The following is a 27798-nucleotide window of genomic DNA, read 5'->3' on the forward strand; positions in this document are numbered from 1 at the left end:
TTCCATTGGTCTATGTGCCTGTTTTTATGGTAGTACCAGGCTGTGTTGATTACAGTGGCCTTGTAATACAATTTGATATCAGGTATTGTGATTCCTCCTGCTTTGTTCTTCTTTCTCAGAATTGCTGCAGTGATTCGGGGTCATTTATGGTTCCATATAAATTTCTGAAATGTTTCTTGTGCATTTGTGAAATGTGTGATGGGTACTTTAATAGGGGTTGCATTGAATCTATAACTTGCTTTGGGTAGTATGGACATTTTGATGATGTTAATTTTTCCAATCCAGGAGCATGGTACATGCTTCCATTTGTTTCTGTCTTCTCTGATTTCTTTCTTTGGAGTTACATAGTTTTCTGAGTACAGGTCTTTTACTTCCTTGGTTAGGTTTATTACTATGTACTTTATTGTTCTTGTCATTACAGCAGATGGGATCCCCCCCCCCATTTCTGTTTCTGATATTTCATTGTTGGTATACAAAAGTGCCTTCAATTTATGAATATTGACTTTGTATCCCACCATTTTGCCAAATTCACTTATTCGGTGAAGTAGTTTCTTGGTGGAGTCTATGGAATTTTCCATGTACACTATCATATCATCTGCAAATAATGACAGTTTTGCTTCCTCCTTTCCAATTTGGATTCCTTTTATTTCTTTTTCTTGTCTGATCCCTCTGGCTAGGATTTCCAATAATATGTTGAAAAGGAATGATGAAAGTGGATATCCTCGTCTTGTTCCTTATCTTGGTGGGAAAGATTTTAGCTTTTGCCCATTGAGTGTAATATTGACTGTAGGTTTCTTGTATATGGCCTTCAGTATGTTGAGGTATGCTTTCTCCCACTTTGCTGAGCTTTTTATCATAAATGGGTGCTGGACCTTATCAAATGCTTTTTCTGCATATATTGATACAGTCACGTGATTTTGGTCTTTCCTTTTGTTTATGTGATGAATTACATTTACTGATTTGAGAATATTGTACTATTCTTGCATCCCTGGGATGAACTCCACTTGATCATGGTGTATAATCTTTTTCCTGTACTGCTGGATGTGGTTTGCCAATATTTTGTTGGGGATTTTAGCGTCTATGTTCATCAGTGATATTGTCCTGTAGTTTTCTTTCTTTGTTATGTCTTTAACTGATTTGGGGATTGAGATGATGCTGGCCTCATAAAAAGAGTTTGGGAGTCTTTCCTCTTCTTGGAGTTTTTGGAATAGTCTGTGAAGGATAGAGGTTAACTCTTCATTGAATGTTTTGTAAAATTCTCCTGTGAAACCATTCTGGCTAGGGCTTTTGTGTGCCAGGATTTTTTAATTACTGCTTCGATGTCACCAGCTGTTAACAATGTGTACAGGCTTTCTGATTCTTCTTCATTCAGTTCTGAAAGATTGTATTTTTCTAGAAATCTGTCCATATCACCCAGGTTTTCACATTTTTGGCATATAGTTATTCATAGTAATGTCTTACTATCCTTTGTATTTGTTTGCTATCAATTGTAATCCTTCCTCTTTCACTTCTGATTTTATTTATTTGGGTCCTTTTCCATTTTTTTCTTGATAAGTCTGATTAAAGGCTTGCTGATTATCTTTATCTTTTCAAAGAACCAACTCCTAAATTTATCAATCCTTTGAATTGTTCTTTCAGGTTCTATGTCAGTTAATTCTGCTCTGATCTTGATTATTTCCTTCCTACTACTCACTCAGGGCTTTGTTTGTCAAATAGGGTAGATGTAGGGTAAGGTTATTTATTTGAAATCTTTCTATCTTTATTAGGTAGGCCTGCATTGCTATGAACTTCCCTTTCAGGACTACCTTTTCTGTGTCTTACAGGTTTTGGACTATTGTGTGTTAATTTTTATTTATTCCCAGAAACTTTTTGATTAGTTCTTTGATCTCATTATTAATTCATTGTTTAATAGCATGCTGTTCAATCTCCATGAGTTTGAATGTTTTTGAGTTTTTTCCTTGAGGTTTGTTTCTAGTTTTAAGCCCTTGTGGTCCAAGAAAATGCTTGATATGATTTCCATTTTCTTGAATTTGTTGAGGCTTATCTTGTGTCCTATCATGTGGTCTATCTTTGAAAATGTTCCATGTTCATTTGAAAAGAATGTTTATTTTGCTTCTTAGGGATGAAAGGTTCTATATATATCAGTTAAGTCCTTTTGATCTAATGCATCATTCAGTTCCACAATATCCTTGTTGATATTTTGTTTGGAAGACTTATCCATTGTTTACAATGGGGTGTTAAAATCCCCTACTGTAATTGTGTTGCTGTCTACATCTTTTTTGAAGTCCTCCCAGGACTTCACCCTTAGATATTTGGGTGCTCATGTGTTGGGTGCATATATGTTTCTTGATGGATTTTTCCATTGAGTATTATAAAGTATCCCTTTGGGTCTCTTTTAATGGCCTTTCATTGAAGTCTAGTTTGTCAGGTATAGGTATCACTACCCCAGCTTTTCTTTCCTGTCCATTTTCTTGGAATATTTGTTTCCAACCTTTCTCTTTCAGCCTGCATAAGTCTTTTATTCTGAGGTGGGTCTTTTGTAGGAAGCATATGTGTGGATCATGTTTGCTTTTCCTTTCAGCTACCCTATGTTTTTTGATTGGAACATTTAATCCATTTACACATGTTTATTATTGATCTGTACTTCTTCATTGCCATTTTATTCCCTTTATACCTGTGTCCCTCTCTCTCTCACTCCTTATCTTCTTAAAGCGGCCCCTTTAGCATATCTTGTGGTGCTGGTTTGGTAGAGGTGTATTCTTTTAGCCTTTTTTTTGGTCTGGGAACCTTTATTTCAACTTCCATTTTAATTGAGAGCCTTACAGGGTAAAGTCGACTTGTTTGTAAACTTTTGCTTTTCATTATTTGGAATACTGCTTGCCATTCCCTTCTGGCTTGTAGTGTTTCTGTTGATAAGTCAGCTTCAAGCCTTATCAGGGCTCCTTGTATGTTACTTCCTGTTTCTCCTTTGCTGTCTTTAAGATTCTTTGTCTTTGAATTTTGCCATGTTTATTATGACGTGTTTTGGAGTGGGCATTTTTGGGTTCCTCTTGGTTGGAATCCTCTGTGCTTCCTGGATTTCTGTGATTTTTTCTCTCATCAAATTAGGTAAATTTTCCATCATTACTTTTTCAAACAGGTTTTGTATTCCTTGGTCCTCTTCTCCTTCTGGTATCCCTATTACACAGGTATTATTATATTTCATGTTGTCCTTTAGTTCCCTTAAGCCCTGTTCATTCTTTTTTCATCTTTCTTCCTTTTTTTATTTTTTTGAGGAGTTTTTTTCTACCTTGTCCTATAGCTCACTGATTTAATCCTATCCTTCATCTAGTCTGATTTTGATTTCTTATACTGTGTTCTTCAATTCAAAAATTATATTTTTCATTTCCTCTTGGCTGCTGTTGATAGTTTCTATGTCCTTTTTCATGCTGATATATTTTGCAGTGAGTTCATTGTAGTTTCCCTATAGTTTTTGGTAATTCTCACTGATCTCATTGAGCTTCCTTGTAACCATTGTTTTGAATTCAATATCTGATAGTTGTCTTGCCTCTAGTTTATTGAGGACTTCTCCTTTTCTTTTGATTGGGCATTATTTCTTTATTTTTCCATTGTTTGTGAAACTCTTCTTCTTTGCTTCTGCTTCTTCAATTGATCTATTTGACTACCTGAGTTTGTGGTGCTGAACTTCTATGGTAAGAGACTTGTGAGATTCAGTGGTGCAGGCCTCTTCATCTCCTGAACTTGATGCTCTTGGGATTTCCTTTATGCTGTTTATGTTGGCTCTCTCGATGTAATTGGGTTTTGATTGCTGTTGGCTAGTTCTTTGGTGGGTCCTTCCCTTTAGTTGGTTCATTGAAGGTCAATATACCCACCATGTCTTGTGTGCTTTTGTGCAGGTGCACTGTTTTTTTTTTTCTTTCTGGATTCACCTCTTGTGATGTCAGATGTTGGCCCAGTTTGACTTTTGGCAGTCAGTTCGAGATTTCCAGGAATCTACTATCTGTGACTGTCTCCTTCGGTTGTTAATCTTTCCTTCATTGCATATTAGTTGTTTGTGTGGATCTCAGTCCCTTCCTCCCTGCATCTCTGCCCCTTCCCCACTGCATGTACTCTCTAATGGTGAGAATGTGAACTAGACATTTGCCTAGCCTCATCATTCTGTGGGGTTCTAGTATAATGTCGAATGAGGAGCAAATGAATGGGAGAGAAAAGAGTATTACTCTGCTTATCTAATACAATATTTTCTATAAATGAAGAAAACTCTCCTGCAACTTTGCTCAAAATTTATTTTCTTTCTTCTGAATTCTGGTTCAGCTTTTACACTGTCTACAGGGCCCCTCTCCCTACTTTTCTAAAGGGCAGACATCCTTTGCCACCTATGCTGAATGCATTAGAAAATACTTTGGTGTTGGTCTGTGAGAGTTATTAATTATCTGATTGCTATAAGGTCTGTATAACCTCTTTATTGAAATTATATATTTTAGTTCAGGTCTAAAAAAGTAGTCAACAGTTAGTAAAATTTGCCAGAGTCACTTTAGCCATGGGAGGCTTTGATTGATGATATTCAAATAATATAGTTAAAGTGGTTTATTTAGCTACAACTTAAATTCCCTGCATAATTGTTAAGCTCCATACAGACCTGTTTATGCTAGTTTTCCCCATAAGCCCTTCTTCACATGGAGAAATCCTGATTATATTTGAGAAGCCCCTCACCATGTTGTTGGGTCATCCCCCCTTGCCCAGGCAGAGTTGACCTTTGTTCTCCATGCCCCAAGGGCTCTGTTTTCACCTCATAGATAGCCCTTATCTTCTTGTTAGGGTCTGTAGTTTGGGTATCTGTGGGAACTGACAGACGCAGAGGCCTGGATGTCCCATAAGCTTTATAACTTCTTGAGCCTCAACCAGCACTGTGCTAGGCTTCAGATTGAATTTGATCCACTTTATGTTGCTAGTATAAGAAAATAGGGTGTTGCTTTCATGCAAGTTCAGAAGTTTTCTACTGTCCAAGTCACTGATAACCTACAATAGACAGTCACCAGCTGTTTTTTGAGCCCCCAGTGTAGGCACTGCAGAGCCTTTCTAGAAGGTATGTAAGCCATCATCATCGTGAATCCTGAACAGTGTCCAACACCAGATGAATTATCTTTTTCCCCCCTAAGTTAATAGCTTTATTATTTACAAAAAAAAATAAGGTATGTAATTCAGGCATATAATTCACACGTTCTAAAATTCACCAAATTTTCCCATTTCAAGTGTACAATTCAATGATTTTTATTATATTTACAATTATGGAACTAAGATCCCAATCTAGAATATTTTTTATCACCTCCAAAAGAAACCTCATGTTCATTTATAGCTACTTTACATTTCTACACTCAACCCTTGCTTTTCTGTATGGATTTACCCTTTCTGGACATTTCACATAAATTGAATCATACATGTTTTTTCACATTTGGCTCCTTTCAATTAGTGTAATATTTTTTAGGTTCACCAGCATTGTAGCATGAATCAGGACATCACTCCTTTATGTGGATGACTACTATTGTATTATGTGGATAAACATTTTCTTTATCCATTCATTTGATAGATACTTGGGTTGTTTCCACTTCTTGGCCATTATGAATAATGCTACAATGAACATTCCTGAGCAAATCTTTGTAAAGACACATTTTCATTTCTTCTGGATAGATCTTAAGAATGAAATTGCTGGTTCATATGATTTCTCTATGTTTAACATTTTAAGGAAGTGCCAAACTGGTTTCCAAAGTGAATGCACCATTTTACATTTTCTCTAGCAGTCTATGAGTGTTGCAATGATGCCTTACCCTCACCAACACTGATATTGCCTGTCTTTTTACTTAAGCCATTCCAGTGGATGTGAAATAATATATCACTGTGATTTTGACTTGCATTTCACTAAAGAACAATGATGTTGAATACCCTTTCCTGTGCTTGTTGGTCTTTGGCGTATCTTCTTAGCAGAAGAAAAAGTGCCTCTTAGAGGATTAAGAGATGAAATCGTCCAACATTGAATTAAAGACACATTGCATGGCCAAAATGTTAATTTAGGTTTCTACCTTCCAAATCTTCTAAACCATTAGCTAAGCCTCATTCAAAAAGATAAATAAAGCAGCCCACCCTGGCTGCTGCGACTCAGTGGAGTGAGTGCTGCGCTGCCCACCAAAAGGTCACTGGTTGGATTCCCAGTCAGGGCACATGCCTGGGCTATGGGCTGTGGGAGCATGGGAGAGGCAGCCAATGGATGTTTCTCTTGCACACTGATGTTTCTCTCCCTCCCTTCCCCTCTCTCTAGAAATGAATATATAAAATCTTTTTTTAAAATAAAACAACCCATTCAACTGAGATACTGTCCTAAAACGTTTACTGTATTTTGATCCCTTTTCTGTTGTTTTATGCAAACTATAAGTCATCCTCCTTTTAAGACTCAAATGGCTGCAACTCCCTTTTTTCCAATAAAACCACACTGACTATCTTTAGTGTATATCCTGTCAACATAAGAAACATCTAAACCTGTAGAAGATTTTTATGAGTTTATTTGAGCAAACTGATGATAATCTCTAGGAAACAAGATCTCAAATGCTTTAGAGAATGATGATTTGCAACTTCTTTTTTTCTTTAAACTGACACTAATAGTAGATTTCAAAATATGAGCAGCAATGAGAATCATGTTTCTTGATAAAATGGAACAGAGAACAAACAGATAGTGGGTGTGTAATTTCTTTTATGCATCTGGAATTAAGGTAGGAACAAAAAGAAGATTACATGAAGGTGGAAGAAATCAAGGCAGGGACTGGATTACAGGATAATCAATAAAATTATATGATCTTTCAGGGTGGTCAAGGTGTCTAGTAAAGAGGCATTTTAAAGGTATGTTAAGCTAGAGGCAGAGAAACAATGCACAGGATTTGCTTAAGGCAAAATAAACTTTTACCAAAGAAGTTACATGCCTGGGGAGTGACTACCCACCAAGACCAGTCCAGTTAGGAATTTGTGATCAGATCACTCTGAGAGATTGATTACTTTTGGTGAAATTTATCACAGAGCCCCACCCTCCCCCTGCTTTTTTTGTCCACTGGTCTTATTATCCCAGTTCTTTAGCAGTGAGATGAAGGGTTTGTGCTGGAGTCCTAGTTAGTATTTTGGTGGCTTTTACTTTTTTTTTTTAAATTTTAGAGAGAGGGGAAGGGAAAGAGAAAGAGTGGGAGAGAAGAATCAATGTGTGGTTGCCTCTCATGTGCCCCCTACTGGGGACCTGGCCTGCAACAAGGCATATACCCTGACTGGGAATCGAACCGGCAACTCTTTGTTTCACAGGCCCGTGCTCAATCCACTGAGCTACACCAGCCAGGGCTGTGGTTTTTACTTTTTGTTTTTTTCATTTCATGAATGAGATTTGCTCCTTGCCCATGGTCACCATTTGGGTGTGTGTATTGATTGGTCTGTGCTATGTACATGTGACCACCCAGAAACTTGGGAGGAGCTTGTTTAAATCCACATCAGTTTGTTGTTTCAAATACTACTTACTGTGTTACTGAGCTTGACAGATTCAGGCAGTTTCTGACAGGGTTTCACAATTTTTCCTCAGAAGATTCATAAATGTGTCTATTTTTCTTCTTATTAGAAATGAGATGGACAAATTTGTATCATTTTTGCAATTCTAATTAACCTCTGTCTAGCTTTAATGAAAAAGCATAACATTTTTATGGAAGGTAAATCAGCCACCCTTGTAGAATTTTCCATTCAAATTCTGAGGCATGCGCAGCTGTTTTTAGCTGCTTTTGAGACTTTGCAGACCTCAGTTCTGCTCTGAGCCTCCAGCATCTCCGAAAGCTAGGCAAGGGACAGGGTTTAAGGCTCTTCTTGCTTTCCAGATTTGAAGCCATAAAAGGCTAAGATAGGAGGGGAAATGAAATCAAGGACAAGTCAGACCCTGACTTGTCTGGCTCAGTTAGTTGAGCATTGTCCTACAAAGCAAAAGGTCACTGGTTTAATTCTGGTCAGGGAACATGCTTGGGCTGTGGGCCGGTCCCTGGTTGGGGCACATGCAAGAGACAACCGATGGATGTTTCTTTCTAACATCAATGTTTCTCACCTTCTCTCTCCCTTCCTTTCCCTCTCTCTAAAAGTAAATACATAAAATCTTTTTTTTTGAAAGAACAAAGCAAGGTTGAGAGTGAAGTTAATTACAATCGTAAGTCACTATTGATAAGATGTGGAGCCTGAGAATACAAACCTGAGCTTGCTTGGAAGGTCGTACATCTCAGCACATTCTCATTCATAGTGCAACTACAAATAGCTCTATCTTTTGCCAGTGTGTGATGTGCTTTAGCTTATTACCCATCTGTGTCCTGTAACGGCAGCCTCTTTCTTTGTTACACTGTGTGCTCATTGCTGTCCTTCTGACTGTGCACGCTATGTGCTGTGCTGGCAGTGTTTGTAGAACGGCTGCCTGTTGACCCCAGAAGTACGTGTGGCACAGAAGGCCCAGGGCAGTTGGAATCCCTTGCACAAACACCTCGGGTTGAAAGAACTTTGTCCATTTTTTTAAAAATAGGCATTTTCTTATATTGTTTAAAAGATTTTATTTATTTATTTATTTTTAAAGAGAGGGAAAGGGAGGGACCTAGAAAGGGAGAGGAACACCAATATGCAAGAGATACATCAATTGGTTGCCTCTTGAGTGCCCCCAACTGGGGACCTGGCCCACAGCCCTGGCACCTGCCCTGACTGGGTATCGAACTGGCAACCTTTCAGCTCACAGGCCAGCACTCAGTCCTCTTAGCCACACCAGCCAGCACTGTCCATTTTTTTTAATAGGTGAAGGACAAATGATTGTTTTCAATATGTGTGTTGGTGAGAAAACCTGTTGAAAAGTACTTATTTTTTTTTAAGATTTTATTTATTTATCTTTAGAGGGGAAGGGAAGGAAAGAAGGACAGAAATATCAATGTATGGTTGCCTCTCGTGGGTCCCCTGCTGGGAACTGCAACCCAGGCATGTGCCCTGACTGGGAATCGAACCTCAATCATGTGGTTCACAGGCCTGTGCTCAGTCCACTGAGCTACACCAGCCAGGGCAAAAAGTACTTCTTTAATATACCTTTCCAAATTGAAACTAGATTTCAAAATCTCAGAGGGGCACAGTTTCCATTTGGCCATAAAAGGTAGAGAAGAGCTGAATCTAGTAATTAATGAAGCATCTATCTTTAGGTAGAATCTTATTTTAATGAATGGCCTATGTTAATTCTATAGAATGGGGCTATTTCCACATCCTAGAAGACTCCAATCCTGGCACTGTTAAAGAAATCCTACAGCACAAATGTTTTCTCAAGGAGAGAACAGAAAAACTTAACATTGTGCTTATTTAAGTTATTTGAACTTCACAGAAATCCTTGAGAAGGATTTTGCAGATAAGTAAACTGGTGCTCCAGAAAGTAGAATGACTTAATCTGTATTTACTTGACCCCTGGTTTATGATCAGGCATTATGACTTTCAAAAGTTCCCATGGCTGAGCAATGTATTTAATAAAAATACTACTCTTTGAATAACTAGAAAATGTTTAAGATCTAACTCCCCACCCCCCCCTTCCCCTCCCAATTAAAAAAAAGATCTTAATGAGTTTTCAACCTTTTATTTTAAATTAATTTCAAATTTACTATGCTTATAAGAGTATAAAGAGCTCTCCTATACCCTTCACCTACATTTTTCAACCCATAACACTTTAACAATTTATCACATTTGCCTTATCTTATTCCTCTCCCTCTCTCTTTCACTCTCTCATACATTTTTCCTAAACCATTTGCCAGTTGCTCCCTACTGTTTCACAGCATGTTTCTAACACCAGCAACAGAGATACTTTCTTACAGAACCTTAGTACAGTCACCAAGCGGTACAGCATTTCTCTTCAATCCACACACTCTATTCCAGTATCACTGGTTGTACTTACTAAAAATGTCTTTCACAAAATTAGGATCTTAGTAAGGATTCCGAGCTACATTTACATGTCATATCTTTTTAGTCTCCTCTAATTGGAACAATTGGTCTCTTTGTGCCTTTCAAGGTCTCATCATTTTTGAAGAATGGAAGTCTGATGTTTCTTCATGATCGGATTCAAGTTATGCTTTTTGGGCAAAGATACCAGAGAAATAATGGTTTGGGAGCATGCCAAGTTGACTTGTTCTGATAGTGGCAATGTTAACTTTTTTTACTTGGTTAAGATCTACCTGACAGATTTGTATTTTGTATTTACTACTAATTACTAAGTATTTTATGGGGAGACAGTTTGAGACTATTTAGATATCCTGTTCTTCATCAAATGTTCACTCTCCAGTTCTGCAGTTCACTGATGGTTCTTGCCTGACCCAATGATTACCGTGTGGTTGCCAAACTTATTTTTTTCTGATTCCATCCTTCTGTGTTCACTTAGTTGACATTCCCCTTCTCATCTCCTCATGTGCTCACTTGGTTTTTTGTTTGTTTGTTTATAGATGTGGGTTCCCATTTTACTCAATGGATTACAACCCATTACTATATTTATACTTCTTTTGCTGCTCAAATATTCCAGACTTAGCCAGTGGGTGCCCCTTCAAGCTGATTCCTATGTCTTTTCAATATTTTCCCATATTTTTTGAGTACTTCCTTACTTTCTGGCATGAGACATTCCATTAATTTTGCATTATACTTAACCTGCCCAGGTCTTGGAATCAGCCATTTTCTTTAAGGAATCCTCATTGCATTTAGTAAAGAATAATATTTAGAAACCAAGATCTGAGCATTCAAAGGCATTATTACAACTATGACCTTTCAGGGATCAGAGCTACAAAAAAAATGTGTATCTTACACATAAGACACACTCACATGTAAACTCTCTCTTTTTAAATATTTATTTTATTTTATTTTTAAAGTATATTTTACTAATTATGTTATTACAGGTTTCCTGATTTTCCTCCCTTTATCTCCCCTCTGACCTGTATACCCCAACCCTCCAGCATTCTGCTCTGCCCCACCTTAATTCATGTCTGTGGGTTGTACATATAAGTTCTTTGACTTCTCTGTTTGTTATACCATTCTTAACCCCTCCCCATTTATTTTATGCCTACCAATTATATTTCTTATTCCTTGTACCTTTGACCCCATTCTTCTCTCCCCCCTCCACTGAAAACCTTCCATGTGATCTTTATATCTGTGATTCTGTTACTTTTCTAGTTGTTTTGCTTAGCCATTGTTTTCATTTTTTTAGGTTTAGTTGTTGATAGTTGTGAGTTTGTTGTCATTTCACTGTTCATAGGTTTTGATATTCTTCTATTTGTTAGATAAGTCCTTTTAACATTTCATATAACAAGGGCTGGATGATGATGCACTCCTTTAACTTGACCTTCTCAGGGAAGCACTTTATCTGCCCTTTCCTTTTTTTTTTTCTTTTTTAAAAATTTTTTAAATTTTTTTATTGATTATGCCATTACAGTTGTTCTATTCCCCCCTTCATTCCCCTCCACTCTACCCGCCATCCCCACCATTACCCCCCTTTAGTTTATGATCATGTGTCTCAAGTTCTTTAGATTCTATATTTCCCATACTATTCTTGCCCCCCCATCTATTTTCTATCTACTGTCTATGCTACTTATTTTCTGTACCTTCTCCCCCCTTCTCCTCCTCCCACTCCCCTGTTGCTAACCCTCCTTGAGATCTTCATTTCTATGTTTCCACTCCTGATCTAGCTGTCCTTTTAGTTTGCTTTTGTTTGAGGTGTGGTTGTTAATAACTGTGAGTTTGCTGTCCTTTCACTGTTCATGTTTTTTTAACTTGTTTTTCTTAGATAAGTCCCATTAGCATTTCATATAATAAGGGCTTGGTGATGATGAACTCCCTGAACTTGATCTTATCTGAGAAGCACTTGATCTGTCCTTCCATTCTAAATGAAAGTTTTGCTGGATAGAGCAATCTTGGTTGTAGGTCTTTAGATTTCATGACTTGGAATACTTCTTTCCAGCCCCTTCTTGCCTGTAAGGTCCCTTTTGAGAAATCAGCTGACAGTCTGATGGGAAGTCCTTTGTAGGTGACTGTCTCCTTATCTCTTGCTGCTTCTAGGATTCTCTCCTTCATTTGAATCTTGGCTAATGTAATAATGATGTGCCTTGGTGTGTTTCTTCTTGGGTCCAAGTTCTTTGGGACTCTCTGAGCTTCCTGGATTTTCTGGAAGTCTATTTCCTTTGCCAGATTGGGGAAATTCTTCTTTATTACTTGTTCAAATAAGTTTTCCACTGGTGGCTGTGCCTTTCCCCCTTCTGGTACCCCTATCATTCAGATGTTGGAGCGTTTAAAGATGTCCTGGAGGTTCCTAAGACTCTCCTCATTTCTTTGAATTCTTGCTTCTTCACTCTTTTCTGTTTGGCCATTATTTGCTTTCTTCTGGTCCACTCCATTGATTTGAGTCCCAGTTTCCTTTTCATCGCTATTGGTTTCCTGTGCAATTCCATTCATTTCAATTAGTTTCGCCTTCATATGTTCGTCTAATTTGTGGCTATAATCAACCAGTTCTGTGAGGATCCTGATCACCAGTGTTTTAAACTGTGCGTCTGAGAGTTTTGCTATTTCTTCATTGCTTAGATTTATAGGCTCTGGGGCTTTGAGATCTTCTTGAGCCATTTTTGGTCTTTTCACGCCCATTAAGTATGAGGAGTGGAACCTTGGACTCCCAGGTCGCTGGGTTGTGATGCTGTATGTGGGGGCGTGGTCAGAGTGAGGAAATGACGGCGCCTTCTGCTGCCACTCACCGAGGGGACCCACTGGGTCCCGGTCCAAATGCCCACTCCCTCGCTTGTCTATCCGAGCACCAATGCACAACCACAGTCAACCCGCAGCCCTGCTCCCTCGCTGTTTCCCCGAGGTCGCTGGCTTTGTCGCTTGCTCAGTCGCTCACTCCGTGGCTCACTAGGTCCAACCCTGCGCCTGGGTTCCACGCGCCTGAGTCCGTCTGATCGAGTTTTTCTGTGTAACCCCACTCCGCCAGCTGTTGGTTTCGCCCCTTACCAGTCAGGCTGAAGAATTTGTTAACAGACTTCGGAAAAGTTCAACTTTCTGTGTTCTGGCTGTGTTTTCTGTTGCTAATATATAGTTGTCTCTAAACTTGGTTGTGAGAGAAAGCACCGCGTCTCCACCTATGCCTCCATCTTGGTGGAAGTCCCTGCCCTTTCCTTCTAAATGATAGCTTTGCTGGATAGAGTCATCTTGGCTGTAGGTCCTTGCCTTTCATGACTTGGAATACTTCTTTCCAGGCCCTTCTTGCCTGCAAGGTTTCTTTTGAAAAATAAGCTGATAGCCTTATGGGAACTTCTTGTAGGTAACTGTCTCCTCTTCTCTTGCTGCTTTCAAGATTCTCTCCTTATCTTTAATATTGGCTAACGTAATTATTATTTGTTTTGTTGTATTCCTCTTTGAGTCCAACTTTTTTTTGGACTCTCTGGGCTTCCTGGGCTACCTGGACTTCCTGGAAGTCTATTTCTTTTGCCGGACTGGGAAAGTTTTTCTTCATTATTTGTTCAAATAAGTTTTCAATATCTTGCTCTTGTTCTTCTCCTTCTGGCACCCCTATAATTCTGATGTTAGAGTGTTTAAAGTTGTCTTAGAGGTTCCTAACCCTCTCCTCATTTTCCTGAATTCTTTTTTCTTCATTCTGTTCCAGGTGGATGTTTATTCCTTCCTTTTGTTCCAAATTGTTGATTTGAGTCCTGGTTTCCTTCCCTTCACTGTTGGTTCCCTGTAAATTTTCCTTTATTTCACTTTGAGTAGCTTTCATTTGTTTCTTCATTTTGCAACTGAGCTAATCAGTTCTATGAGCATCTTCATAATCACTGTTTTGAACTCTGCATTAGATAGGTTGGCCAAATCCTTGTCACTTAGCTCTTTTTCTGTTGTTTTGATTAGTTCTTTCACTTGGGCCATATTTCTTTGTCTCAGTGCACCTGACATGTTGTAAGGGGGGGGGGCCATAGGTATTCACCACAGTGGGACAACCCTCTTTGCTGCATTGTGATGCTATCTGTGGGGGAGAGGTCAGAGATGGAAGAATTCTGTTCACTTGCTCCGCTGTAGCCCCACTTTTTATCGAGCTCTTTCTCTCTCATTTGAGACTGGAGGTTTCTCCCACCCTGGCAACCCTTGTAATAGTTTACAGCTATCTTTAAGTCTTTAGTTTCCTGTTCAGCCAGCCTCCCTTGGTCCAAATTGCCTCCCACATCCTTTCCACTTAGCTGCCCACCACCAGTCTTGGTGAACGTTGTTTTTAGCTCCTTGGTTGTTAAAATTCCAGTTTGATTTTCTGGCACTTCAGGTTGTTTAGTGATTTTAGATTGGTCGTTACCCTTCTTTTGGTTGTGTGAGGAAATGAAGCATTTCCACCTACACCACCACCTTGGACAAAACTTCCACAGGTGCATTCTCAAACACGTACTCCAATTTGAACATGGTTTCATCTCACTCATGCATACTTATCTATATTTTAATTTTTAAAAAATATATTAAAAACACAGTTTCACAGTACCTCTAATTCTAATCCAACAACACAGGGTTTATTCTCTCCACTTTGTTCTGCAGCAGTGAGAAACCTGGCTCCCATTAACCTCAGTACATTCACTCATTTTCTCAGTACCACTGTATGACCAACCAGTCCTCTCATGGTACTTAGCTGAAGTCCTGGATCCAGGACATACAGACCTACTTCTTATCAACTTTAGCCTGGGTCCCTGGGAAGAAATAAGGAGCTCTGAATGGATTTTGATACCTTTATAAGTCTATTTGTATTAGGAGGCAGATAAGCATATAAATAATAAACTCAAAGTCCTGCTTTAACGCTACCTGAATTCATGACCTTGGGTAATGAAGTTTTACTTGCTTATCTATAAAATGGGAATAATAATGTGCTTATTACTTTTACAGGGTTGTTGTGAGCATTAAATGGTAATCTACAAGAAATGTTGACCAAATACCTGGCACCTGATTAGCTCAATGTTATCTTTTATTATTGTATCAGTCAGGGCCCTAGCAAGAAAACAGATAGCATGCTCAAATTAGGCTAGTCAAGAAAGGCCTTGAAAAAGCACTGTGGACAAGGGCCCTTTGCAAATAACTGCAGTCAAAGAAGACAGCTATTCTGCTCTAAGTGGCAAGATAGGGGCTGGGGTGTAAACACCTTGATCGTCTCCCTGTCACTGAAAAACCCACCAGATCCAGAGCCCACTGACACATTCTATACTGGTCAGCTCTCCTGCCAGGGGAGGGGTGGGTGAGGGACATCAAGGGCCAAGTGGAAACAATGAGCTTAATTATTCAACTTTTTTGGTGGTATGTTTTTGTAAAACTGGTAACTGATTCTGATGGAATTCTTGTGGCTGTGTATCGGACCCCTGTCAATACAGTCATCTGGATAGTTTTAGACCTAGTCCTCTCCAAAAGGAAAACATAAAAACAAACTTGGCAAAAGTGATCTGGAGAGTGGGAGTTCTGAGAATTACAGAAGGCTGGGAGTCTAGGAAGCAGGAGAGCAGGATCTAGCACCTGGAGTCCAAATCAGGACAAAGGAGGCACTTTGAATTCGGTGAATAGTTCTCTGCAGGCAGAAAGAGACAAGCATGATGCATAGGAGCTCTGTTCCAGAGATTACTGGTTAATTAGTTCCAAGGCCAGGCCATCTGAAACCCAGTTCTGCATGGGCCAGATATTCCCTGGATCATGCCTTCTGATTGAAACTGGTCAAATCATGCAAAAATGTCATCACCTGAAATGCTGGCTGGAGAGATGAAATTTGGAAGTCAATCATAATATGGGCCAGGAGAAAAAGATTTGTGCAGATGGTTTTCTGAACAATAAAAAAAATATGTTGGGAGAAAAAGAAAAGAAATGTCCCAGTGTTTCAGGCTTAGGTGTCTTCTCAATACATGCTGATTGATGGAATGTGAGAGAAAGAAAAGGAGTGTTGGAAAAAAGAATGTGTGGATCTTACTGGAAGTGAACACAGCTCTCCTATCCCTCATGATTTCTCCATGAAGTGGATCTGGGTGGGGGGACCAAGACCTTTCTCGGTCTACCTGAAAGGGGATAGGTGGCAACAGCTCTGGAATGAAGCTGTGCACATTCAAGTCCCATGCCAGTCCCTCCCAGCTGAGTGACCCTGGACTGGTTCCCTGGGAGAACAATGAGCTTCCAAATCTCAATTTCCTCATTGGACAAGTGGGGGTGATAGTCCATAATGCCAGCTATCAGCTTTGTCATTCGTATTTCTCAGTACCTTGTTATAATAGACATTCTGTTTTCAGTGCAGGTGTCTCCCTCCATCCTTATCTGATCTAGATGACAAGTCCCTTAAGGGCTGGCACTCAGTTCAGTGTTGTTGAACACAAGGGTTTTTTTTTAAATTAAATTTTAATGCTCTGTTCTGCTTTCTTTTTGCTCCTTTTCTTCTGAACATTACATACTGGTAGGAAGCAGTGGTTGTTTGGTCATGCTAAGGGTGGCAAGCATCAGGAACCAGAATGGAAACACCCTTACCCATTAGTCTGCTTAAAGAAGAGATGATGTGGGCTGTCCAGGTCAGTGTGGCTCAGTTGGTTGGGCATCATCCTGCAAAGCAGAAGGTTGCTGGTTCAATTTCTAGTCAGGGCACATGCCTGGGTTGCAGTTCGGTTCCCGATCAGGGTGTATATGAGAGACAACTGGTAGATGTTTGTCCCTAAAACATCGTTGTTTCTCTTCTTCTCTTTATCCCACCCTTCCCCTCTCTCTAATAATAAATAAATAAAATCTTAAAAAAAAAGAGGTGGTGTAAGTTCTAGTGTATGGTACAGCAGAGTATCTGGTCATAAATAATACCCATAAATATCAGTTATTTAAGAATGATTCCTGTTCCCCACTCACCTTCAAGAGTCCCCTGCAAGAATTTTCCTAGGAGGCCCATGACTCAGTCATTCACTCATTTTTGGTGAAACACTGTATAACATAGAAAAATGCAAATATCTATCATTAGTATTCAGCTTGACACATTGTCATAAACAAACACACCCGTGCAGCTCACATCAAGACATAGAACACAACCAGCATCCCAGACACAACACTGACGTCAAACAGCATAGGTCACAGGTGGCAAACACAAGGCCCGCGGGCCAAATCCGGCCCTCCACCTTGTTTTATTGAGCCCCGCACCTTGTTTCTACCTGGTGGCAGCGCTGAGCTCTCACTTAACTGTTAAGGAGTACTTACATTTATACAGTCCTGAAATTACATTCAGTCCTTTGAAGACAACCAGGAGGCTGATGTGGCCCCTGGTGAAAATGAGTTTGACACCCCTGGCTTAGGTTGACCTGCTGTTGTCCTTTATATACATAGAAATACACAGCCTATACTCTTTTTCTGCCTGGCACTTTTTGCTCCATGTTATGTTTGTGAGATTTACTTTTTGTTGTTATTGTAGGCGTTGATATTTATTCATTATCATTGCAGTTAGGAGAAGGTGGGTGAGGTGGGGAGGGATGAGTTTGCCTCCCAGGGAACATTGGCAATATCTGCAGACATTTTTGCTTGTCACAACTTGGGCTGGGCTGGCAAGGGGTGCTACTGGCATTGAGCCAGAGCTTCCACTAAATCTCCTAAAACGCACCAAAAAAAGCACCCACAACAAGCTTATTTCACCTCAAATGCCAGTGGTGCCAAGGTTGAGACACCCTGATGTATAACTGTTTATGAGTGTTTGGGTCTGTTATGAGTATGGCTAAAGTGAACACTGAGCTATATGTCCTTTTATAAACATGTACACATTTCTGTTGAATAGACACCTAGGAACAGAATTTCTGGGTCACAGGATATGCCTATGCTCAGCCTTCGTTAGAGACTGCCAGTTTTTCACAATTGTACCAATTTGCACTTCCACCAGCAGTACATGAACATTTAGGTTGTTTCCCAACTGCACCAACATTTGGTGTTTTCTGCCTTTTTCTCATTTATTTATTTGTTTTTATTCATGTACATCTACCCCTCATTTAGCATATGGTACACTATACACTCAGAACATCAGTGTTTGTCAGTAAATAATCCTATTCACATTTCATGAAAGACTGGGATTATGCCAAGGTGTGTTTGCTGTGTATAGTAAATTAGAGACTGCATTTGGATCAGGACCACTTGCACCTAGGGTTTCTCTCATTTAAATAAAAGCACTGGCCCCTTTCTGTATATTGATGTCCTTTCATTTTTTAGAGGAGTTCCAATTGCTTTCCATAGTAAATTTTACAAGAGATCAGATAGTCCACCATTTGAGTTCATGTTTATAAGCATTTCCACAATCATACAGTATTGTTTATCCTAAAACACTGGTTGTTTTGTTTTTAAGTATATTTTATTGATTACGCTATTACAGTTGTCCCATTTTTCTCTTCCCTTTATTCCCCTGCATGCCCCCCACCACCATTCCCCATTTAGTTCATGTCCATGGGTCATACATATAAGTTCTTTGGCTTCTACATTTCCTATACTATTCTTAACCTCCCACTGTCTATTTGTACCTACCATTTATGCTTCTTATTCCCTGTACCTACCCCCACATTCTCTCCCTTCCCCTCCCCACTGATAGCCCTCCATGTGTTTTGTTGTATTTCAGAGTAAATTGCCTAGTCTTTGCCAAATAGATCAGATGTGGTAACTGAGAAAAAAATAAAGAATTTGGGTCTCTGATCCATTAGTTCTCAATTGTTGGCCCTGATATCTTGTTAGGAAAGCAAATTATTAAGTTCCATCTGAAACTTACTGACCTCTTTGGGTCAGGGCCCTGTAACCTGTATTTTTAATAACCAGAAAGGTGATGAGATGTTAAAAAAAAGTTTGCAAACTGTGGATCTAAACTATCTTTACTCCAAGCCATAGACACCACTAGTTTGACTGAATACTTTTGAAAACAAATGTTTCAGTAAAATAATTGAGTCAGTTATTCTGCTAGGGTTAAGTAATTAACTTCCATGTGTAAATATAGTGGTAAATTTCATCTTGAAATGTTAATTGGCTGTGACTTATTTTGGGTAATTTACTTTTCATTTTCTAAGCCCCTAAACTTCAGACTTTTCATGTTTCTAATTGCTACATTTATGCTACTAGAAAATTGCTGCCTATCAGTGCGTGCTTTGAATTTGCCTATTTGAATCTGTGTATATTGTCTTTTGCAAGTATTTGCTTAGCATCTTCCAGCTTTCAGGAAGTGTTTCCATGATACCTTTGCTGCATCAAAATTGGATGCAGATTGCTTCAACTCACACTACCATGATATGAGGGAGTGCGACCTCCTTCTGGTCCTGCCACCTTAGCCTTTAAAATTCTGTACATTAAATTTCTTCTCCTTCTCTAAGATGAGAGTTTGAAATAATGCTTTTGGACTCATGATTTAGACAACAACTTCTTTGGTTGCTAATTGGATGAATGGTGTAGAAAGTAAAATGGGTGGATCCCAGGAGAAGGTGGATTTTCCCCAGTGAACTGCACTGGAAGGCTCTCAGTTATGAGAGAATCGTCTTCTTAGTTAAAGATGTTCTTGAAAGTGTCTCCTTTCTTCTTCTCTTTAGCATCATTATCATTATCATTAAAAAAAAGACTCAATTTACAAGCCAGCTGGTCACCCAGAACAGAATTACTCACTTGGCTATCCAGAGTGAATTGAACTGTCACAATTCTTTTTCTTCTGCTGAATTATTCTTAGTTCAAGGGGAAAAAGAAATTAATCTTCATATTTTATAATTAAGAATGATTTCCTGAGTCACTTGACGTGCTATAATAACAAAGCAAACACACGAAAATGACCTTTCAAGGAATAGCTATCCATGAGCCCAAGGAATGATAAAATCTCATCTAATTTACCTAACCTTTCTGCAAATATAACCTACCCTGTCAATGCTACTTCAACAAACTTCATCAGTGCCAGTCCTTTAAGTGCCCTTTTTGCTATTATTTAACATTATAAAGCTAGTGTTTCTGCTCAAGCCTCTGTCCCCTCAATTTCATTCCCAACTGAAGAATAGTAGTTAATTGAGAATGGAAAAACAAGTCCCAGAACAATTATGAAGGTATAATGAAGTTTGAATTAGTACATGCAATTAAACAAAGGTAAGATGCATGAGATGTTGAGAATAGAGTTCACTGCTGATATGTGTTTATAGTTAGGTCTCTGCAGCCCTATGCTGAAAAAAGAGAGGGAAAAACACTACTTGTGCAGTCAAACCATACCTCCGGGTAACTAGAAATCAGTTTAAAGAAAAAAATCATGGAGGGCTGTCCTAGTCCATGCTATTCTAATACATAAATTAAAACATTGTGTAAACATGGGTTTCAACACTCCTTTGATTTATCGTTGAAAATTGTACTTTTGAGATGCCCAGGTGATTCTGGACCTGTTCAACAGTACTGAAGGCAGTGTGTTCCAGGCCTTCATCCAGTTGCTGGGCTATCATAGGAACAGGAGGCAAAAGTCCTGACACTCCTGGAGTTCACCTGGTCCCTGGTGGGTACTTTGAGATAATGGTTTACTGAGTTGAAAATCTGCTGCCATGACAGAGAAGTTCTAGATTCACAGTTCTTCCTGGGAAAGTTCTCTACACTGGTTTTCCTGGTTTTGTGTTCTTGCTCTCTCTTACAATTTCTCCAACTACAGTGCCTCCTCCATGCTCTGAGTGTTGAATCTAACCACTGGAAGCCCGTTCTAACCATTCAAGCTCCAAGGGAACTTTCATCTTCTGAACTTCGATCGCATTTAGTAGAAAACCTCTTGTATGGAACTTAACCATAATCTTTCCTGTTTTGTTGGTTATATTTTCGGTTGTAAGTGTTTCAAATCCTAGAGAAGATATAATCTCCTACAGTACAGGGGTCATAGTCACACTTGAATTCCATCACTGCTTGGCAGCTTCGCCTCACACGTACTGTATTATAGCTCATTTAAGCTGGAAGGGACCATAGGGAACATCCTATTTAAAGAAGAAGCAAGTGGGGATCTAAGATCATATGCTCAGTGAAAGGTGGGAGAGTGATGTGCACCAGGCCCTATGAGTGATGTTGTGGGGCCTAGTGGACAGCCCTTCCTTCACACACAAGAGAAACACATTTTTCATGTTTCCCTTAAAATGTGATTGAAAGTTGTTTTTTAATCATTTGATCTATCTGGTTAGTCTGGTCAGAGTTTTTGTTTGTCAAAATAAAAGATACCAGTTGCTCTGTTGCCAATTCTAATTAAGAGCTCATTTACCCATGGGCACCCAGAACCATGGGAGATGTGGACTGCATTTACTCATTCAACACATATATATGAGTAAAAAAAATAGTGTAAATAAGGTACCGTACATTACAAGATGGAGGGGATGGAAAAATAACTCAAGACTTTCCTCTAATTCCCTATTGTGATGTAAATTCCTTAGTGACCCTGGACATTAAATCCTTCCCCTATCTTCATTTCTTTATTTAAGAAAAGCCTCAAATAATATGTAGGATCTGATGCCCTGTGAAAATCTACAAGCTTAAAGCCTCCTTAGAGCCTTGGAATTGTTTCTAGGACACATTATTCATTAAGGAGTAGTTAGCACCTTTACCTCAGAGTTTAAGAGGCTTTATTCACATCTAATATTTTCATTACCTTTAAAGTGTGCAGTATGCACATGTGGGCTGACGTGTACTTTCGAGCCATGACTTATTTTGTTCCTGTTCTTCCTCCACAGGCTGCCTGGGATCACCCCTCCACCTAAAGTCTTTGGTGGTTGGTGCTCCTTTGGCAGCAGGTTGAAGTGTTCTAGCTTTTCAGTGCAACAGGCAAGGTCTTCTACAACCGCCTGCCATGTCCCTCAGAGGTCCAACTTAGCCTGGCAAGCAGCAAGCCCTTGTGGGGCAGCTCCCCTTAGCGCCTTCTTTTCTGGGTCTTGCAGCCTCAGCAAGTGCTCCCCATACCCCTTCACATGCAAAGTCTGGAAGTGCAAAGGTGTCAGAGGATAGTCTTTCTCCCCTTTGATTATCTCCTTATTTCACTGAAACTCTGAGTCTCCCCTCATTTCAAAAAAAAGGATACCCTCTTCATTTTGGAGCTGTGTTCTAGGCATTATCACAACTGGAAAAATTTCTTAAAATGTAAAAAAAGTAAAGACTTCTAAATGAAATGAAGAATAAGCTTTTAAGGTGGCCCTGGGGAGAATAAATATGTCTAGCCAGAATAATTGCCTTGTTCGGGAATAATTGCTTACAAAGAGAAAGACAGGCACGGTTGCTAGGACTACGAGAGTCAACCTTGTCCTTGCCTGCAGTCAAAGGCAGGTTGGGAAGGCTGAGCTGTTCAGTCTTGGTAGCAAAAAAAGAAAAAAAATTCATGGTGTCTGCTCTGGATAAGCAGGCCAGATGCCTATGAGGATGGAATGGTAAACAGCCTTACACTATTACAATAAGAGGGTTGTTTTTTTTTTTCAAAGTCCTCCCACAGGGATTTCTTAAAGACAAAACTTGAGGGTGGTGGGAAAGTTTGCCCAAGGATGACCAAAAGAGGAGAGAGAAGAAACAGCTATATTTTCAGCACACAAGCAATGCCACTTGAAACAATGGACTGAATACAGAGGTATCATGAAAGTTCTTAATTTGGCTGGTTGTCTATATTGCTTAATACAGAAACATTATTAATGCCTGTCCCCTAAGCCTTGTATATTGAATTCCTGTGTTATTGGCCAGTAGGAAATAATAATGTAAACAATATCTGTATACCGACCAGTTGGCCAATCTCCAAATATTTTAACATCCATTCTAAGTCAACAGGCTTTCCCAAACTAGATACTGAAATTACTCTCTGTGGTTTTGAAACGGAATATGCAATAACTTAATATTTAAAGGTATTATTTAGAAACAGAGAAGCTTGGGATCGAATTTTCCAACATTACAAACTTTTGGTTATTTGCTTTACTCCAGAGAAACACTGAGAATGCAACTGATCTGCTTCACCCACGTGATGGCTGCGTTTTGTTTTTCTACTTTGCCTACAAATCCAAAAGGGCGATTCTGTGTCGAGTTTATTTCTGATGGTCTTAAACCATGAGGAGAATTTAGTAAGGCAGAGAGGAAAATAATGTCCAGGCTGGAAGAATGAGCAACGTGAACAACAAAAATGAGAAGAATGAAAAACTACAGTGTGCTCAGGAAGTCATGTGTCATTCAGGGCTTGTGGAGTGCCTTGCATCCTGGGGGACAGCATTGCTCTTCCTGCCCATACTGAAAGCAAGGAATCAGCAGACTTGTATTGTTCTATTCCCTTAATAGCAGGGTAGAGACTTCTCAGAAGGAAGGAGAGAAAGTACATTAAACAACATTATTTCTTTGTGGGGTGGGGTGGGGCTCAGTCTCCACTGTGAGACTGTAGGGTAGAGGGAAGTAAAAAGTTCAGATAAATAGCGTGGAGAAATTAGGAAGGCATTCAGCCATTGAACTGGTGTTTCAGAGTCATTTTAAATAAAATATACTAATTTGTATTTAAAAATAACTGGTGGAAAAGTGAAAGGTTAGAGAAACTTTTGAGTGGAGGAGCTTGACACTCCTTAAGCAAAACACTATTATTTACAAATAACGAAAACAACCTTCATTTCCAAGGTGGTAGAAAAACTTGACTGGGCAGGTATAAAGCACTTCCCTAGCATTAGATGATGTACTTTGGGTGGTTAAAACCTAAACATTCTCCAGGTCCCGTAATCTGAACATCACTATGGCCAGATTCAAGTTTTTGCAGTGAAGCTTTAAGGACTCATCTAAATCAGGGGGTGTAGCTTGAAACTTGTTTTTTTGACCCCATCTTTCTATGACAGGACCCACACTGGATGCTGGAAGTGGGAGGAGAGGGGGCTATCACCTAATCTCAAAGTCATAGGACCAGGATCCCCTAGGACTGGACCTCCTGCAATCTCTTGTTTTAGAACACAGTTGGGGAGGGCAGGAAAGCTTTATGAAAGAGCCAGGACAGATGAAGTTTATTTTACTTGTCACCTCAGTCATTTTTTTTTTCCCATCAAAGCAGCATTTTTAAGAGTGGGGACTACATTCTATCCCATGGATCATACTGGGAGTGTGGATCATTGCCATTGAACGAGGGGTTGAGTGCCGCAGCCTGTCGGATGACTAGCAGGAAATGCGTGCCTGCCAGAACACATCATTTCAATTTTGGCTTTCACTGTGCTAATTCCCTGAATGGCAATAACAAGGGGTGGGGGTGGGGCAGGAGGAATGGGAAATGAAAGAGATCTAAGGAACTGAATCTGCAGGAGAGAGCAGTTACTAACCAGAGTTTTGTGAAACGGCTGGCAGATGCAAGCCGGGAGGCAGAGGGAGGGAACGAGGCTGGGCTTAACAACCTGCTACTGGGATTTAGACAAAGGCGGTTTGAGAGAGCCAGAGAGAATGAGGAGGGATCAGTTGCTAATATCAGCATGGGGACAGAGCCAGCAGCTGGATTCCCGGCATGAAACGGAATAAATTCACAGCGTCTCTTTCAGGGTAGAAATTGCTGGAGTATGTATCAAAACAAGAACTCAGAGAAAAAAAGTAAGTTTGGGAAAGGACTTACAAATTTTCACCATCTTTGAAGTCTCTCTCATCTCTGAGGCATGTCGTCTTCGATGCGTTGCCTCTTCATAGTCTCTGTGTCTTGTGTGATCATCTTTATCGTGCTCTATGTGTTCAGTTTTGGGGGAGAGCAGAGCTTCCAGAGGCTGAATAATTCAGACACTCTACTGCTGACTCAAGTTTGCACATCCTTTTTCAAAGGCAAAACCCCTTTCCTGTGGAGAAACAAACTAATGATATATGAGAAGTCTTCTTGCAAAGAATACCTGACCCAGAGCCACTATATCACAGCCCCTTTATCCAAAGAAGAGGCTGAGTTTCCTTTGGCATATATAATGGTCATCCATCACAATTTCAATACCTTTGCAAGGCTCTTCAGAGCTATTTACATGCCTCAGAATGTCTACTGCGTTCACGTGGATGAAAAGGCGACAGCTGAATTTAAAGATGCAGTGGAGCAATTGCTGAGCTGCTTCCCAAATGCTTTTCTGGCTTCCAAGATGGAGCCAGTTGTCTATGGTGGGATTTCCAGGCTCCAGGCTGACCTGAACTGCATCAAAGATCTTGTGGCCTCAGAGATCCCATGGAAATATGCCATCAACACCTGTGGGCAAGATTTCCCCCTGAAAACCAACAAGGAAATAGTTCAGTATCTGAAAGGATTTAAAGGGAAAAACATTACCCCTGGGGTGCTGCCTCCAGCTCACGCAATTGGCCGGACTAAATATGTCCACCGAGAGCACCTGGGCAAAGAGCTGTCCTATGTGATAAGAACCACAGCTCTGAAACCACCTCCTCCCCATAATCTCACCATTTACTTTGGCTCTGCCTATGTTGCTCTATCAAGAGAATTTTCCAACTTTCTTCTCCATGACCCACGGGCTGTTGATTTGCTCCAGTGGTCCAAAGACACTTTCAGTCCTGATGAACATTTCTGGGTGACGCTCAATAGGATTCCAGGTATGTGAGAGTCCCTGTTTCACATGATAGCAGTGTGCCACACTTGAAAGGGGTTTTCAAAGAGCCTGCTTCTTTTTACCTAAATAGAAGATGAAAACTGAAAAATATAGTTCTCATCCTAATCCTTTCTAAATGTAGGGTGGTATTTTTTGTTTGTTTGTTGTAAAAGATTTTATTTATTCTTACAGAAAAGGGGAGGAAGGGAGAAAGGGAGAGAAACAGTGATGTGAGAGAGAAACGTCAATCGGTTGCCTCTTGTACGCATGCCCTGACCTGGGACCAAACCTGCCACCCAGGCATGTGCCCTGATCTGGAATTGAACTAGTGACCTTCTGCTTTGCAGGATGATGTTCACCTGAGCCACACCAGTCAGGGCAGGATGGTTTTAATGTGATAATACAATATTCTAGTGTGGCCAAAGAATACTTTTCAGTTCATCATGTTCTTTTGCATTTATCATCTTACTGGATCTTTACTACAATAGATATTATTGTTCTCATTCCTCATTGGAGTTCTTTCTTTCTCTCGAATTTGTCAAACTTGTTCTTCCCCCAGGGCCTTTGCCTGGGCCATTCTCCTGCCTACCCCTCTAGTGGCACAGGCTCTTTCTTATCATCCAGATGTCGTCTGAGCTGATCACTTTACCCTGTTTTCCTTCAAAGAGTTTATCACCACCTGGAATTACCACATTAACTTATTTGCATGAGTTTGTTTTTGACCTCTTCTGCATTAACTCCATGAAGTCGGGCCATTTTCTATCTTGTTAACTGCTGTATCCTCAATGCTTAGAACATGTAGTAAATGCTCAGTAAATATGTATTAGATGAGAGAATTAACGAATTGCAAAGTATGTGGCCATACTACGACACCACAACTGCCCCCCTAAGACTCAGTAAACTGTGAAATGTGTGGACTGATGCATGTACAATATTATAGGTGTAGGCCTAAAAATTATATATATATATATATGCATATATATATAAATTTTTTTGAGATAAATAATGAGATTCTAGGAGAAATTCTTTTCATCAAAATATTTCTACCTTTACTAATGGAGCAGATCAACTATTTAAAAAACTATACAAAAACACGATAGAATTTCTTCTGAAGGAAACAGCATGCTTTGGACTCAATGAAAAATACAAAATGGATCTCTGATGAACTCGACAGCATTATTATAGCAAGAGAAAAGCAATCATTGTTCTTGTTCTTGGGGGGCTGCCAAGTTGGAAACTCTGGTAGGTGCTCTCAGGCTGCAGGGCAGGGCCTGCTGGGCGATAAACACACCAGCATTCTCTGGAAAATACTGTGTTTGGGCTCTGAATCCCAGGGTGACGGGTGGGGGAGCAGGGCTGGCTCTCATCCCGTGCATCCCCCTTTCCTGACCTCCCTCTTCCTGTAGCCACCATCCCTTCACCTTTTATCTGTTATTTCCTTTGCTGACATATCATTTGAGACTGTTAGGTACTTAGGAGCTGATTTTCACGGTTAAATATTTATTCCCTTTCTATTCTCACTTTCCCATTAAGATTTACAGCGGTTTGGTTCTAACCATGTGGTTCCTTAGATATCACACTGAGATGAAGGCATTTCGTAACTTAGCAAAAGCCCGAACTGCTGCCTTTTAAGAAAAGAAAAGCATGGGCTTTGATTAGTGTTTTCTGTGGTTAGTCTGCAGAAGGATGGTCAGTCTTATCAATGTCAAATCAACATGCCAAAATCAAGGAAAAAAGAAACTTCCCTCCTAGCCCCAGAGTTTTCCTTTCCCAGCCCTAATCAAATAAACAAGGTGGGAAAACAAGAATGATACCTAGAAAGATGCCTAGAGAGGAACCACGTTTGCTATAGGTCTTTGGTGTGGCACGCTGGCTTCTGCCTGTCACAGCGACAATATGAGCCTGTGTAAATCACATAACGTCTTAGAACTTCAAATCTTTCCACTACAAAATTAGGGCACAGATAGGGAGGCCCTTTTTTGTTCCTGCACCTACCTTTTTTTCCCCCCAAAAGACACAATGCCCAGAACCACCTAAACACCCAGCATATGACTATCGAGAATTTTTAAGAAAGTGAAAATGCTGGGGAGTCTGGACAAATTGCCCATTAGCTCTGGCAAATGAATTCAGTTTCCCCTGCAGGAAATTGGAGGTGAAAGCTCTGCCAAGGGAGCATCTCTTCCAGGAGGCAGGTGAGCACAGGCAGGTCAGTGGGCACTCA

At 39.9% G+C, this 27798-nt stretch overlaps 1 protein-coding gene and 1 long non-coding RNA gene across 3 annotated transcripts in view; one reads left to right on the forward strand and one right to left on the reverse strand.

The window, feature by feature from the left end:
- GCNT2 (glucosaminyl (N-acetyl) transferase 2 (I blood group)) overlaps positions 1-27798 on the forward strand; it is a 114374-nt gene that overhangs the window by 16504 nt on the left and 70072 nt on the right. The window contains exon 1 of one of the 2 annotated variants that reach the window (XM_053664078.1): positions 24663-25581. The exons of the other annotated variant lie outside the window; for it this stretch is intronic. Coding sequence (XP_053520053.1) covers positions 24663-25581 — 919 coding nt within the window. Of the gene's footprint in view, positions 1-24662; positions 25582-27798 lie in introns of those variants that run through there. 2 annotated transcript variants of the gene reach the window in all.
- LOC128627216 (uncharacterized) lies at positions 16569-25048 on the reverse strand. The gene is made up of 4 exons (XR_008391368.1): positions 24983-25048; positions 24623-24836; positions 16930-17001; positions 16569-16635 (listed from the first exon to the last, which is right to left on the reverse strand). It is a non-coding gene; the product is annotated as an uncharacterized LOC128627216 (long non-coding RNA).

The sequence above is a fragment of the Artibeus jamaicensis genome, unplaced genomic scaffold (genome assembly GCF_021234435.1).
Source record: "Artibeus jamaicensis isolate MK-2021 breed Jamaican fruit bat unplaced genomic scaffold, CSHL_Jam_final contig_335, whole genome shotgun sequence".
In the NCBI taxonomy this organism is placed as follows: domain Eukaryota; kingdom Metazoa; phylum Chordata; class Mammalia; order Chiroptera; family Phyllostomidae; genus Artibeus; species Artibeus jamaicensis.